This window comes from Podarcis bocagei (genome assembly GCF_964188305.1).
Source record: "Podarcis bocagei genome assembly, chromosome: 7".
NCBI lineage: Eukaryota > Metazoa > Chordata > Lepidosauria > Squamata > Lacertidae > Podarcis > Podarcis bocagei.
The window spans coordinates 27,305,060-27,321,717 of NC_138132.1; the positions used below are offsets into that span (position 1 = coordinate 27,305,060).

Sequence of the window (16,658 nt, forward strand, 5' to 3'; positions counted from 1 at the left end):
AATACAATAGACAAATAGAATCTGCAACAAAGCGTTGCAGTGTGAAATGCTCCTGTTCAGCTATCCAAAAGACAGCAACACCCTCTGCTCTACCAGAATAGTCCACCCCCTCCCTCATATTTTACACCCCCCCTACCCGTAAAACCAGTTTCTCAGCATCTGTGGCGGCCATCAAGTAGCTCCGTTCCCAATGGGCTATTTTAATACTCCCCGACCCCATTTGGCTTTTGTGTGTGTGTTGCAGTTCTGCACATATTGGGGTTTCTCCATGTCTGCTTACACATCGACGATTCCGTTTTGGCTACATAAAGTTCTACGCTCACATTTGAACTTGGAAAACTGAGGGAATTGCGATATTGGACTATTCCCTGGCTACCATATATGCAGGGGAGAGAAAAGCAATGATTAAATAATGCTTTTGAGCAGCTACAGAGTGCCTTTCCCTAACCGCTAAGTAAGTGCAATAAAAACCCCTCGAATCTGAGATTAATTAAAAAACAAAATACGTTGCTGTTGCTCATCCACTATCTTAACTTGTTTTTTGGAAGTGTATTAACGGGGGGGGGGGGGTCAGGGTTTGCGTGAGAGTTAATTGCTGGGGGCGGAGACCATTCCCGCGAGTGGGGAGGGGGAACGCGGTGGCCTCTCCAGGGAGCGATTTATTTGTTCTATGGGGGATTTTTTGCCTTCCGTAAAAGCGTGTCCCACGAGGCAACCCGTAGACACGTGACCTCACCTGGGCTCAGGTGAAGGAGGGGCCCTGGACGCCGTTCACCTGGCTCGGCAGGTAATGCCAAGGCGGGGCTGGCGGGGCGGAAACCATTCCCGGGGGGAAGAGGGGCGCAGGGATCCAGCAGGGATCTTGGAGAGAAGCGGGCGCGGGCCCCGGGGTACCCCAGCGGCCTCGGCTAGGCTAGGCTCAGACCTACCTGTAGAAGGACTAGGCCCTGCCCAGGTGTTAATGGTGACACCAATCCCCTCGGCGCCTCGCTCGTCGCCCCCTTCCTTCCGCCTCCTAGTCTTCGAGTGGTTCCCACCCCCGTCTCCCCCCCCCCCCTCGCCTCCCACCCAGGCATCTTCCTCGATTTGGGGAGGAAGGGCTTTAACCCAGAAGATCTGAGGCCAGACCAACTTTGAGGGGACAGGCGGATGCAGGTCTGACACTTGCTTACGTGGAGAGACCACCCCACCGCATTACAGGTAATCTGCAGTAGCCTTTTCACCTCCAATCCTGCATATGAATCCCAGGGGGCCCTATCGATTTCAGGGCGGGAGTGCTGCTCCTGCTGCTTATGCTCAAGTGAGTATGTTTGAGATTATAGCCTCAAGTGGAGGGGATTGGTGATTTTTAGCCTAGAGGTTTACCAGTCTTCTAAATTTGGAACTTCTCCTTGTCTGACTTAAGAGGACTGTCTGTGCACGGATGACTTGTATTTATTTAGTTAGCTTGTAAAATGTATGCACCATTTAAAAGAAACCTCAAAGTGGTTTGCAAAAAAACACTACTCACTAACTTGACCAGTCCAGAGACTCTGCACCCCTTAACACTTGCATGCACTCTCTTTTCTTTGGAGCAAACATGTCACTCTCACTGAACTGAAAGTGTAGCCCTTAAAATGTCTGCCCCATTCTTCCTGGAATGCAGGGTAACTACTTTATTTTGCCTTTGTGGTCAATATAGATATACTTATTGATATACTGGTGGGAGCAAATGTTCCACTATCCAAGACCACCCTTGACTTTGTCAGAAATTTAAGGGTAGGATGGAGATTCAGAATATGTTAAGTGGTAAGTCTAGGTTTATGGCTGTGGTCCTACCATCCATTGCCAGAACAATCATCTCCATATTTCACACCAGCTCAGCAGTAGTTATTGTGTTTACAAATACAGTGTGGCCAAAATAAACTGGTGGTTACTGGTTTTGGCTGTTGCACTGGGGAAGCGGGGGTTACATATAACATTGGAACAGTTGTTTTGGTTGAAACCAAAGCAATAACAGGAATTAGGTAGGTGGGGGGGCATTCTCTTTTTAAAAAGCAAAACAAAAAACTACAAATAGCTGGCATAGCTTGATCTGTTGATTCTGGAATTATTTAGCAAGGGAATCCAACAGAGAGATCTTGTGTTTGTTCAACATGTACTTGTCTGTCTCCTTCCTTCATTTCAAAGTCACCCCTTTGTGCAGCAATGCTGAATGCTGGTCATATACCTTAACTGCTCCTGTCCACCAAGGACACCTTGGCTTGAGCCTAACTGCTTAAGCTGCCCCTTATTACTCTCACAAAGCCTTTTAATTCTCACCATGCATTCATGTTCTTCTGGATTTTCTTGCATCTGTATCAGATAGGTCCTAGAAATGTTCGTGATGAAGCCATTCTCCACACACAGGGTTATATCCAGTTAAGTTCTACTCAACGTATACCTATTGAAATTTGTGTACCTAAGTTACCTAAGAACAATATAAGAGGAGCCTCCTGGCTCAGGCCAATGGCCCATCTCACCCAACATCCTTTTCTCACTGAAGCCAACTAGTTGCTTAAGGGAAGCTCACAAGGAGGACCTGAGTACAATAGCGCTTTCGCCACCTGTGATCCCCATCAGAGACATACTGCCACCAGCAGTGGTGATAGTACATAGACATCATGGTTAGCGGCCACTGATTTGTCATAAAGTTAGTCATGTCCATTCATTTCAGTGGGTCTGCTCTGTGTCCCAGCTTCTGCCAACCTAGCAGTTCGAAAGCACACCAATGCAAGTAGATAAATAGGTACCGTTGTGGCGGGAAGGTAAACGGCGTTTCCGTGCGCTCTGGCTTCCATCATGGTGTTCCGTTGTGCCAGAAGAAGTTTAGTCATGCTGGCCACATGACCCGGAAGGCTGTCTGCAGACAAACACTGGCTCCTTTGGCCTGAAGTGAGATGAGTGCCTCACCCTTTAGTCTGGACTTAACCGTCCAAGGATCATTTACCTTCTACCTTTTTCTCTGAGTATGACTAATTTTGGATACAGCTCACAGTTCCTGGAAAAGTTCTACTTCCTCTGGAGGGTTCCCATTGCACAAGCACTGATTTGTATTAATTTAAAATATTTCTTAACTACAAGTCTTTGTACGAAGCAGTGGATAAAGCTACTTACACAAGAGAAGTGCAATGGCAAACCCTACAAATAAGCAGTAAAATAGAGGCAGACATACAACTGAATAAGGCAAAATCCCAACTAAAATGCCTAAAATAAGACATACAGAAGGCCTTAACACGGGGCCAAAAAGATCGTAATGCCGGCTCCAGAAGGGCTCCTTTAGGGAGGGGATTCTGGAGTTGGGGCACCACTGTAGAAAACACCTCTCCTTTGTAAATTCATAATGTACCCCAATTTAAAAGGTTACTTGTAGCTGGGCTTCTGCAGAGGATCTTAAAACACATTAAGACTTTTATGTTGTTGTTATTGTTGTTGTCGTTAATTATTTATTTGGACTTATTAGGTGCTTGTTACCTAAGAGCATCTGGGTCCCACCAAAGTGCTAACTATGACCTTTAAAGCCCTTAATTGGGCTTCCCAGTGTGGCATCTATGAGAACAATGGTGCCATTGAGTCCATTCCCCGGTGCTGACAACACCTCTGAGCCCGCCCGTCATGAGATGGTGGAGGTGATTACCTTTTTCTCCCTTGAAAAGTGCATAGAGCTGAAGGATGAAGTTGGAAGTGTGGTGCTGCCCCCCCCCCACTTCCTCTTTCAGTTTGATGTGTTTTTTCAGGCACATTCTACTGGATCTGACTTCTAGCAAGATCCCTTGAAAAAGTGAAGGTGGTGCGCACACTTTCTTTTTTTCTCTCTCTAGGCGGGTGAGGGCTGGTTTGGGAGAAGGGAAGGAGAAGTGACCAGAGGGGACAGTACCAGGGATGGATTAAGACCTTTAGAGGTCCTAAGCACTTAAAAGATTTAGGCCATCCCCCCCCCATATATATATCTAATTCAAAATAGAAACAATAATAAACCGTAAAATAATTCGCCGCCACCGCCAAAATAAAAAGAAACCTACAATAAGATGGAAAACAATGTTGATTTTTGTATATTTGTATAAATAATGTTTTTTGTTCAGCTGTGCCATATGGTCCATGGTAAATCTAGCAATGGAAAAATTCAGTGGTGCTCCCCGTTTCCTTGATGCTCTAAGCACATGCTTATTTTGCTTAATGGTTAATCCAGCCCTGGATGGTACCCATACCACTTGCTCAAAAATCCAAAGACTTTAAACAGTTGGCAACCCCTGCCTTAATGGTTTAGGGCCCAGTTATTTAAAAAAAGGCTGCCTACCCCCATGCAAACCTGCCAGATATTTAAGCTTCTTGACAGAGGCCCTACTCATACACCTGTCGGGAAAAGAGGCCAGGCTAGCAGACAGGAAGGATTGGGGCTTTTTCCATCGTGGCTCCACCATTGTGGAGCTCCCTAACCCAGGATACACAGACTCCTTCTTGATACCACTTAAGAGGGACCTAAATGCATTTTTAAATTTGTACTTGTGACTGCTTTTGGGGGGATATGCAAGAGGTAAGGAGCTTCTTAACTTTGTTCAGATGGATGGCTAATGGAACTGGATTGGAAGAAGGGAGAATGATTTACTGCTGCTATTGACATTAGCGAAATGTTTGATATTTGTATGTCGTTTTAAAATTGTTCTAATATCTTAGTCAGCTGCCCTGGGAAAGCAGTCTCTTTTGCACAGTTATAAACTAAGAGAAACGAATCCTCTGAACCTACTTAACAAAAACAAAACTTTTCCTTTTTGTCTTTGTGAGCACAGGATATTCTGAAATGGACGAAGCAACTGCTTAGGGTTTAGATTAACCCCAAAGAAGGCAAGGCAAAAGGTAAATAACAAAAAAGGAGGGGGTTTTGGGGGGGAGGGAGGGAGAAGAGAAGGGAGATGGAAAAAGTTGGCACAAAAATTATGACATGCTCTGCACTGGGGGGGGGGGGTTGAATCCTGCATTTCTTCCCTCAGGCCATTCTATTTATTTCTTCAAGGAAAGCTGAATTCTTTGTTAGACCTGTACAAATAAGGCAAAATGAGTTCATTTACACGATTCCTTAATTTGTGTAATCCTGCAATATTTAAGGCGCTCCATAACTTGATTCTGGCTTTGCCATTACAAGGAGCTCTGTGAGATGCCAAAGCTCAGACTCTCCCCTTCACCACTGGAGGTTTTCTTCAGCTACTCTTCTACCTCCTGAAACTTCAGCCACCCAGCTCCCATATAGGACAGGTGTGTTGTATGTGCACAGAACTTCCACCACCAGCCGCAACCACCCCAGACACATTGCACTTGTCTTTTCCTGGCTCATCCTCATTTCAGCTTCCTGCAAGCATATCGACCTTCCCAAAAGCTATGTTTGAAAGCCCTGGGCAGAAATTTCATATGACACAAAGGGTTGCACTTGGAAAGCAAAGTTGGCAAGCCTTGTCTTCAACACCAACAACAGAAGTGCTTTCTGTTTATATGTGGGGTCATCTGGAACTCCATTGTATCTTCAAAGGGCTAGAAACTTGATTTATTTTTATTTCAAATGGAAAGTTGATCTTCTCAGGAAACTGCATTCTGCATCCAGTGTTGCCACATGTTTCCATAGAATTGCAGCACATGATGCAAAGGTAAGGGATGCAGGTTGCACTGTGGGTTAAACCACAGAGCCTAGGACTTGCCAATCAGAAGGTCAGCGGTTCAAATCCCTGTGGCGGGGTGAGCTCCCATTACTTGGTCCCTGCTCCTGCCAACCTAGCAGTTCAAAAGCACATCAAAGTGCAAGTAGATAAATAGGTACCACTCCAGCAGGAAGGTAAATGGTGATTCCGTGTGCTGCTCTGGTTCGCCAGAAGCGGCTTAGTCATGCTGGCCACATGACCCGGAAGCTGTATGCCGGCTCCCTCAGCCAATAAAGCGAGATGAGCGCCGCAACCCCAGAGTCGGTCACGACTGGGCCTAATGGTCAGGGGTCCCTTTACCTTTTTAATGCAAAGGTGGGGGGGTGAGAATCTGAAGTGGACACTAGTACAGAAAATCTTTGTTCCACAGCTTGTTGGCCTCTTAAGGGAGCCTCATGGGAGACTTGTATCATCTGACACCTATATGCAATGTTGGAGGAGTATCTTTGGTGCATTCCCAGTGCCCAAAGGAATTTTTCATTAGAAAATTGGCAGCATTGTGACCATGCTCCCATATAAACAGAAAGAGGGGACGTGAGGCAAAGAGGTACTGGGATTCAGAATATGGCACTCAGTCCTGCCAGCCTTTCATCGTTCCTTCTCTGAGCCACTTGCAATCTCTGCTTTGTGGGATTTTTGTGCAGATACAGATCCCACACTACAGCAGCAGTAACATGGAACCTAATACCAAGTGAATCTTGACCTTAGCAGACTCTTGCTGTCCTGGTGGAGGCAGAACTTGAGCATCTTAACCTCTTTCTCTTCTGGTGCTTCTGCTCAGGTCATCTGGATTTGATGGGGAGCATGTATGTTTGAGCATGTGTGGTTTTTGTTTTCTGTTTTATCTCTCTCTCCTTGTCAGGAGTCGAAAGGGTAGCAAGTCATGCTTGGAAAGACACAAGGACATCGCCAAAACCTAAGCAGCTACCACCAGCCCCCTAGAGATGTTGCGGTACCCCAGCAGATCAACTCTCCCAGAGCGACTGACATTAGCTTGGAGGTGTTCAGTGGCTCTACCCCTGAGCTCAAGCAAACCCGCAAGCCAACACGAGCTGCGAGAAGCCGCAAAGCCGACCCCAAAGATGCCAGTGGGAGGGAGGGCGAAACGAGTACCTTTATCCCTGGCGCTGTGGAGACCCCCCGGCCCCCCTGCTGCCCCACTCTGTCCCAGGCCTGGAGTGTTTACAAAGCGATCTTCTGCTGCATTGTGACATGCGGGGACTGCTTCAGGGACTGCCCTTCTAGGAGCCTCTACAATGAGGCACTGACAGATGAGAGCCGAGAGTGCAATGGGCGTTCGCCAAACAGTCCTGCCAATAGCTCCCCTGCTGAAAAAAATGGGAGCCAAACCAAAAAGAGCACGATCGGGAGCAGTTTCAGCTACCCAGATGTGAAACTGAAAGGGATCCCAGTGGGGATTTATACCCCAAGCCCCCACACGGATACTGATTCATGCTACAAGGAGCCTCTTCCGGAGAAGATAGCCAGGAACAGCATAGAGAAGCAACCTCTCCCCAGCAGCCTTCGAAGCTCTGAGGATTATTCCGCCGATGATTTGGATACCGACAGTGACAGTGACCCAAAGAATAGCTCTATATCCAGTGGTCGGATTGATTACCTGATCCACAGGAAACTGACCGAGCTCTTCAGCATTCACCAAATTGACGAGCTGGCCAAGTGTACGTCGGACACCGTCTTCCTGGAGAAGACCAACAAGATCTCAGACCTCATCAACAGCATCACTCAGGACTATCACTTGGATGAGCAGGATGCCGAATGCAGGCTGGTCCGGGGGATCATACGCATCAGCACGCGCAAGAGCCGGGTCCGACCCCGCGTTTCTGTCCCGACCCGCCCAAGTCTGGAGGAGAGCGTGAGCAGAGGCAATCTGCCAGACAGTGGCAACGAGACCATGTTGGCATCTGTGCTCCCTAGCGAAGGAGGTACGTATGAAGCTCTGTGCTGTGTGTAGAGCAAAGGAGAGCCATAATAATCAAGGGTGCCTACCACAGATACATTAAAAAGCCTATGAAGTATGGGGCTTTTTAATACATATTAGTGAGAGAGAAGGAAGAAGAAATAAGCAAATATGCATGAATAGTTAAGCACCAGTTTTAACACCAGATCTGGTTTCTCTCAGTGGTAGTTATTCCAATTCACCTGCACCATATACAAAGAAATAGCCTGTATTTTAGCCCAACTTGCCTAACAAACAACACTAATCTTCCCCTGGAGTCAGCATTCATAGGATCCTTAACAAGGGTAAAGATAAGAACCAGTTGAAAACCTTTACTACTCTACGTTCCCAAATTGCAAAAGGATGCCACTGTAGGTCCCAGCTCTGCGTTACAATATGGCGGTGGGCAACTTTAAAGCTTTGGAAGCTGGAGTAGTGTGGAAGACCCTGGTCAAATCCCTGTTTGGTCAGAAAGTTCACTGAGTGATTTTGGATCAGCTGTCCATTTGTACCTATGTGCCCCTGCTGGGAAGGCCTGTTGTGAAGATGAAACCGGATGGAGGGTGGAGACGATAGTGGCAGCAGGGAACAGAGTATGCTACCCTGAGCTTCTTGCAGGAGTGATGGAATAAGAATGCAATAAAATCCTTTGGTGTGCATGCTTGTATGTATACTCCTCTCCCACATGCATGTGCATATCCCTCACTCTGCCTAAGTAGGTTCAAACAGCCATCTTTTCCCAAAGTGTCACAGTTGCCACACCGGCATGTTTTAAGATGTGGAGAGGCCCAGGGGCTGAATGTGCATTTGAGTGGCCCCTTCCTTCACACACAAACCTACATCAATGTCATTTATACCCCTCAACTGGAGCGCACTGTTTCGTCAGTATGAATGTGGCCCCTGCTTGTTTGAGGCCTGGGGCCGTTACCTCCTCTAAAAAGGGGGGGGGCATTGTGTTGCCACCTAGTAGGAGCCTTCTGCTAGGGTCAAATGCATGGGGTGTTTGCAGCCAACACTCCCTGATAAGCTATGAAAATCCAGCTTGGAAGGCTACCTGAATTCATGCTTTTTTCTTCGCTGTAGGCCAGAAATGCCTGGGAGGCAAGCAAAGGAGAAGGCTTTTATGTCTCTCACATGCACCCCCAATGCCAGGGATGGAGAGCCCTGTCCTTCCACATGTTGTTGGGCTCCTAACAGACCCAGCCAACCTAGTCAGTTATGAGGGGTGATGGGAGCTGTAGTCCAGCAATATCTTGAGATTCACAGGTTTCCTGCTATAGGTTATCAGTAGCTTCTTATTTTGAATGACTTGAAAATATTCGCTCATAGCTAAGGTAGCATATGGTGGGCTCTCCTTTAGCAGCTGGGTCTAGCCACTAGAAGACTCAGCAAAGACTTGAACCAAAATCCCAGTTCAGCAGCTGAGTCATTCTCCAAGTTACTACCTCTAAGCCTCAACCTCGTATTTGCAAAAAGGGGTATAATGGCAACACAATTTGAAGGGTGATGAGAAGGAATGAAAGAATGAGGGTGGACTACAGACTGAAATAAGCTCCAGTTTTCTTACGTAAGACCCTGAGTACATTTGGGGGTTGTAACATTTTGTGCACTCACTAGCAAACTGGCTATACCCTTGTCTGTTTCGCAGAGGCAAACCTGGCTGTGTTGCCAAGTGTGTGCTCATCAGCTCCCCATTCAGTGTGTACCTGTATGAGATCCTTGTGCAAGCAGGCGTTTCCCCACATTCACACACTTAGCTGTTTGGGTATATTCCTAAAATATGTAGATGCCAAATGATGTGTGTTTCCTTTCAAATTTCTTCTTCTTCTTTTGGTTATCTCTCTTCTAGATTTCCCTGTTCAGATATCTGTTGAAACCACAGCAGATATGAAAGCCAGGAACATGAGGCATGGAGCATACAGCGCTGCTGGTAAGCCATCTTCACAGAATGAATCGTGTTACCTCCTTTTTCCATTTGCGACCATCGAGCCATCACCGCCTTCCCAAAGTGAGCCTGAAGTCATTTATAATTAGGCTCATTAAACGTTGTTTGCGGACAGTACTACTGTTTGTTACTAAGCAAGGTATTGGCTTGGGTTTTATATTGAAGTAATAGCATGAGCCTTATTCAGGAGTTCAACTTGCAGAATGAATAATCGTATAGAGCTCTGGCGGTGCCCACTGTACCAGCCCCCCACCAACATTGCAACCCTACCCCACACCCACCTATGCTTTTGAGGGAACCTGCAGAACTCTGCACAGTCAAGATTCCCCATGTGGTTCCCAAGATTCCCCCACGTGATTCTCAAACTATTTGTCCCCTGGACCTGTTGAAAATTGCTGAAGGTCTTGGCAAACCACTTAATGATTTTTCTGCCTGTTTAGCAATGGTAATTTGCTGCAGCGTTATTCCTTTAAGGAAGACAGAGCCTTCTTCCAACCGCTCCATTCTGCAAACCACCTAGTTTCAAAGAACATTGGAGTGGCTGCTGTACTTGCCTTTATTCTCAGAGAGAGACAGCCTCTTCTGCTTTCACACACATACATTGTTCTTCATTATCCTATGGAAGCAGTAAGGGTGCACTTAGTTTTTCACACATGATTTCTCTATATTGGCTTTATTTCTGTTAAATAAATCATGACACAGTATAAGATGCCTTGTGTTGTTGTACATCTGAGGTTGTATTTACCTAATTTTAAGACCTGCTAAGGAACAAATGATTGCTATTAGGTCTCCATATGTAAAACCACATAATTCAAAGAGGGTGCACTTTCTTTTCCCCATGACTGTACATATAACCGCACAACTCCACAGAATCAGTGCCACACACACACAAATGAAGCTGAGTCATGGACTGTTGGTGGTCCATGGATCACTCTTTGGGAACTCCTGGCTTAGAGCACAGCTCTGCTCCATGCAGTTTAATCATCATGCAATTTGAATATTCAAATGTAGAAATGGGTAACACCAACTGGTCCTGGGGATCCAACTGCAGATTAATTCGACGATTTCCTTTGAACAAGTGTGCGGAACCTATGATCATGCACGTTTATTTATGTTATTGGGAATTCTGGAAAATCAGGTGTTCAGCTGAAGGTGCATGGGGTATGTTGTCTAAACAGCGCTTCTGAACTCCAGGGCTAGGAAACTTGTGACGCAGCCCTGAATTATCAACTTGTTTATAGAGATTATAAGAAGGGGTGAGACCCTGTCAGCATAATGCACATCTGCTCAAAGATTTGCTCTGGCTGCCAATAAATTCAAGGTGTTACTGTTAATATATAAAACCTGCAACAGCTTCAGACCCATGTACTTGAAGGATCTCCTTCCCCTATATGCTCCCATTTTGGAACTGGTGCTTTTAAATGACCCACTCTGCACTTGCAAGAAATCAGTCTTTTACCGTGGCAGCACCTATTTTCTGAAATCCCCTACCTGTTAATGTCAAGCAGGCAATTCTCTTCTATTATTTTTGACAGCTGCCCAAAAATGTTTTATGTGGGCTAGTCTACCCAAAACTTGTAATGAATATTTTATACCATTTTATGTAAACTGTTTAGAGATATATTTTTGATCCAGTGATACATACAATTGGCTTGAGTGCAAAGTAAACCCATTCCTACCTTTTGCCTAATGAGCCCAAAGGTACTGGTAGGATTCGCAAGCCCTTTGCTTTTGCAGCAGGGTGGGTGGAATGTTCTCCTATGTGACTTTGGGGTTGGTTTTATTTATTGGCTTAATTATTTCAGTGTTACTGATGAATGAGGAAAATCGGAGACATGACTTGAGAAGAGAGCGTACCAACTAATTCCAGTCACTACTTCTTTCCCCATGATAGTCCTGTTTTAAAATTCTTGGATGAGCCTAGCTTTTTAGCCTATACCCTCTTCCACGCACATTTCTGGCTATGGTCTTGCTGACCTGTTTTAATATATGCAACAACCTTTGGTAACGTTATTCTTTTTCTGCTAGCCGTGGAGAGAGGCAAAGTACTATACAAGGTACGGAAGCCCTGCTGTCTGGCAGCTGGAAATGGTTCTCTCTCTGCCGGCTTCTTCCTGAGGTTTCCCAAGGCCATGGCCTGTGTTTTTCTGACCCTACTTTGCACAGCCTTGAAGGCTAAGAACTTGCTCTTGGTTTTTACAGGCTCGCCGAGATTCTTAGGAGTTTTGACTTCTCTCCTGCAATACCTGTTTCCACACAAGTGATTGGTGGGAGTGGAGGGTGGAGGCTGCATAAATCTGAGTCACAGAGACAGGGGAGACCTTATAGTCCAGCTGCCTGCTTAATGCAGGACACAACTATGGCTATCCCTAACAGCTGTCATTCAGCCTCTGCTTAGATTATTCCAGTGAAAGAGAACCTACTGTCTCCCATGACAGTCTTTCTCATTGCCAGACAGCTTTTGCCATGATTGTATTATGGAATGCAGGCTATAATGTCTGATGTGGAATCTACCAGGTCAAGTAGGGTACAAAGAATCTCAGGTTCTGTTTGTTCTTACCAAAAGTCAGGTTCTAGTCCTCATGGCTGTGGACTTTTTGAGAGGGATCCACTGCTTGCATTGGATTTTAGGGGTTGCAGCGTACCATTTTTGCAGATATTTTCTTCTTATTCCCCTTTCCTAAGTATGCCATAGTCCTGTATGGCTCCTCTCCCTCTTCTTGTTCCTTCTGCCTCCTGTTCTTAGGGTTAAAATGGCTGCCAAGAGCAGCATCACCGGTGTGCCTTAGCTGTGCTTTAGCAGACACAGACTATGACAGAGTCCGAGAGCACCTTGCACACAGCTTGTGGTCAAGCTACATTCCCCGAGCTTGATGCAAGAATGGCTGGATGCAGTTCTTGGGTCTTACATGGGATCTTGGGTTAGTTATAAACAGGGCTGTGAGTCTTCTGCACATCCATGATGCTGGCTTTCTTTCCCCACCTACCTCTCAAGATGAGCTTCAAGTTTTTGTAGCTACAAAGAGACACTTCAAGACATGCAGTTAAGTCTTTTTCAGCTGAACATGAAACAGCACTTCTGTAGCCTACTGGGCTTTAATGCTGTTTCTTTATGGCAAACAGAAACAGGGGCTTCATCTGCATTATATATTTAAAGCAGTATCATAGGATCCTAGACTTGTAGAATTGGAAGGGACCCCAATCTTATGTAGTCCTGCAATGCTAAAGAATTCCTAACAGATGGCCATCCAGCCTCTGTTGGGCTGGAGAGTCCACCTCTTTCTGAGGTAGTCCGTTCCACTGTCGAAAGCTCTTAACATCAGGAAGTTTCCCCAAATGTTTAGTCAGAATCTTTTTTCGTGTAATTTGAATTCATTGGTATCATACCACTTTAAACAGTCATGGCTTCCTCCAAAGAGTCCTGGGAACTGTACTTCGTTAAGGGTGCTGAAAGTGGTTAGGAGACCCCAATTTCCCTAATAGAGCTGTGATTCCCAGAGTTCTGTGGGAAGAGGGGTTGGCTGTTGAACCACTGTGGAATTGTAGCTCTGTGATGGGAATAGGGGTCTCCTTGCAACTCCCAGCACCCTTAACAAACTACAGTCCCCAGGATTCTTTGTGGGGACTCCAAGACTATTTAAAGTAGTATGATACTGCTTTAAACATACGGTGCAGATGGGTTCAGGGGTTTTATAAAAAAACTAAAAAGCAACCAGGTTTACATAAATACAAGAAGATGCTGTTTTCCTGCATTGTGATTTTCAGTCCAATAAATGATGAATTGGTTCCATTTTTTGTGAGGAGGTCTGTTTATTTTTCTCTACTTCTTTGACAGATGTGGTCTGTCAGTTTACCCATTTGTGCAATTTCATATCTTCCACTATGGATGGAAAATGGGATTTCCAACAGCTGACCAAAACCTTTTTGCCGCAGTTAAACAGCTTAACAAATAATACAAGAGGGGTGGACAGATTTCAGGCTTTTTTCTCCTTTTTTACTAGAACCTAAAGATGTACAAACCAAGAGCCAGGTACAAAAGTCATTCAGAATGAAAGAGCAAGAGTCCCTCTGAGCACATTCTGAGCCTCAGAATTTGGTTCGAGTACCAGAACTGACCTGAGCTCACAATTCCACTCCCAGTTACCAAATCTTCATCTCAGCAACATAATTGGGGTGGGGAGAGCTGTTTGGTTGTTGCATTTGTTAATCAGTTGTGGGTTGGAAATCCTTGTTAACCCATTGCACATCACCCAGTAGATCCTGAACTACCTCTTGCCCTATACCTATTATATGTACCAGGGGTGGGGAACCACTGGACCGCAGGCCTAATTAGGACCACAGCACCATTTGGACCTCAGGACCATTTTGCCCAAGCCACTCATACCTGGGGCAGGTTAAGGTGTAGCTAGGTCAGAGGGGACTTGCAGTAGGTGCTGCCACCATCATGATATCAGTTGATTGACAGGGGAGTTGTCCTAGCCATATGTCCAACTTTGCCCCCAGGGACTAGGGAAAATAAGGAACCCTAAGGTTGGCAGAAGTCCATAACAGCCGAAAGTGGACTGAGTATGTTCCATGGGCATGGAATGCTGAATGACTGCCAGCTGGTGGAATGGACTGTCTGTAATCTTGAACAGGAGCACTTCACACAAAACTCTGTTGCAGATGCAACTTGTAGTCTCCAAAATGTCAAATTGCAGCCTCTTGGGAACTTAAAGTAAAACAAATTTGACCAATTCAAATTTCCAGAATTATTCATTCATTCATTCTCCCTTCCCCCCTCCCCCCCTGCACTGAATTTGGGGTGGGTGGGTGTGCTGATGATATACAGCCCTGGTTATAGTACAGTGTTCCAGCTTATCCTTTGGGTATGCATTTTCCAGGCTTTTGCATATTGTGTATAAAACTCAGTGTGATCTATTATTTACAACAAAAACAACAACACCCTCTTCTTTGTTTTCCCCTCTCAAGGATCTCCCCTGAGCAGAGGTTCTTCTTTCCAGGATACAGAGACGGATTCCTCTGGAGCTCCTCTGCTGAAAGTATATTGCTGAAAAATGGACCTCGGGAACGAACGTGCTAGGCAACGAGGCCACGGGGCAAGTTCCCGATTTCTAAATGACAAATACGATGCCACTTTATTTTGTTTGTCAATCTTTAAAAATTGAACTTGACTCCCTTAACTTGCATTTTAAGGGAGCCTCATAAGCAGATTGTTGTCTAGCAGCAAAATGACAGGAAAAGGATATTGGCACCAGCCATAAGTTGGGCTTTCCCAGAATGCCTGGTTCTGTTGCCATTTTCCAAGATAAATTCTGCTGTAAACTTGCCTTCAGATGACCAAGCTAGTGCCTTTTTCACTACATCCATAAGCAACTTTTTGCCGTAATGGACGTTAAGTAGCAGTGATGGTTTTTTGCACACGTCTTTCTAAGTGTGATCGTCCCACTAGTGTAAGGGCTCCTCTTATGCAATATCCCACATTATGTTGGTTTGATGGTGCTTGGAGACCTTGAAGACATCTTTCTACATCTGCCGTTACTTAGTACAGTATGCTTGGCTCAAGAGTACCACATCTGTGCCTTGGATGGAGCGAGTGATGATGAAACCGCCCTCAATGATGGCAAATTGACATGAATGATGGCAAATCAACTTTCAAGCAGTGTGTAATCTGTGGCCATCCTACAGACTTTCTAACTAAGTTAATGCAAGCTGCTTGGAAAACCAGCCAAGACATGACTTCATATGGCTTGCCAACCATTTGTTGCAGAGCTTTGTTTCAGTCAACTGACAACCGTCATCCAGGGTTGGAAATGATAGCTGGGGTCCTCAAGCAGATTGGGGCTTGCTATGAAAAACCATAGGACTCGGCATCATGTGTCATTTTCAGTTCTTTTTTTCTAAGCCCATCCCGCTCTACATCAAAGTTAAGCCTTGGAGGGTAAAAGAAGAAACCAGTTTATAAACAAGCCAGTTTATATCAAGCAAATCATAGCTTTCATAGTAATTGTCAAGCCTCAGAATGGCATTTAGAAACTTGATACCTTTTTTCTCTTATGGAACATCAAGGAGTTTGCGATGGATGGGCTCCACAGTGTATCTGGGACATTTAACTTGAAATTCAAACTGGTTTGAAACCCATTTAAGTTGTTTTGCTTCCCTCAGATAGCAATGTGAATTGTTCCTAGCAATCCTTTTAGCAATCCTATAGTCTGTTGACAGAATAAAGGTACCCAGGGCTCCTTTGTTCAGAGCCCTTTTCACCTTGTGCCTCAAATTCAGGCTGCTTTGATTTCAGTGGCAGAAGAGCTGAGATGTCGATGAAATGTTCTGCAACTGCGGATGGACAGTTTCCAACAACGGCTGTGCAAAAGGACTCTTGTCCCTGGAGCTGCTGCCATAGAGGATGGCAGCATCACACACTGACCCACTGATAAGTGTGGTGTAACACTGGGCTTAGCTGGGTAGAGCAAGCACGTTTGTGTAATGTTATTAAACAGCGGCCACAGTCCAGAGCCCCATAACTCTGCATACTGTTTTTGGTGCTCTTGGAAGGATGCATATGTTGTTGGGGGGGGGGGAGAGAACGCATAGCTCTCCCTTACCCTTACCCTTACCCTTACCCTTACCCTTACCCCCACTTGCATCTCGTGAGTGAATTCCTTCTCCTTTCTGTTCCCCCAATCCCAGTACTCTCATCTGGAGTCTTCCCAGATTGGACCAATGTGTCTGTTTTGTTCTTTGCAGAAGACTGCAGGGAAATCCTCAGCCAGGTTAATTCATGCAGCTGGTGGCATTTTGGTGATTTGCTGTATACTTATCTTCATTTTTAACTTAGGCTTGATCAGAACTGGTAGCAGTTCTTTTAAATGTGCACACCTAGTTGTCAGTAACACACTGGATACACAATGCTGTGCTGATTTTTTAAAAAGTGCCAGTCACTCCCCACTGTTACCTCTCTTTCTCTCCTGCACTTTTCTGTTTTGTACCTTAACTTGCCTGGAGGGGACATTTTCGAAATAGTAGTGTGTTTTCTTTGGGAAAGGAGCTA

At 45.4% G+C, this 16,658-nt stretch overlaps 1 protein-coding gene across 4 annotated transcripts; it reads left to right on the forward strand.

The window, feature by feature from the left end:
• Positions 1-672: 672 nt before the first annotated feature.
• KDF1 (keratinocyte differentiation factor 1) lies at positions 673-16,201 on the forward strand. 4 transcript variants are annotated; one of them, XM_081202779.1, is made up of 6 exons: positions 673-787; positions 4,806-4,872; positions 6,568-7,648; positions 9,512-9,592; positions 11,636-11,664; positions 14,579-16,201. In XM_081202779.1, the coding sequence occupies exons 3-6, from the start codon at positions 6,589-6,591 to the stop codon at positions 14,588-14,590; spliced, it is 1,182 nt and encodes a 393-aa protein (XP_081058905.1). In that variant the 5' UTR covers positions 673-787; positions 4,806-4,872; positions 6,568-6,588; the 3' UTR covers positions 14,591-16,201. The 4 variants fall into 4 exon arrangements, with proteins under 4 accessions (XP_081058905.1, XP_081058902.1, XP_081058904.1 ...); XM_081202776.1 differs by lacking the exon at positions 11,636-11,664 and having other exon boundaries at positions 676-787; XM_081202778.1 differs by lacking the exons at positions 673-787; positions 11,636-11,664 and adding an exon at positions 822-1,300.
• The last annotated feature ends 457 nt before the right edge of the window (positions 16,202-16,658 follow it).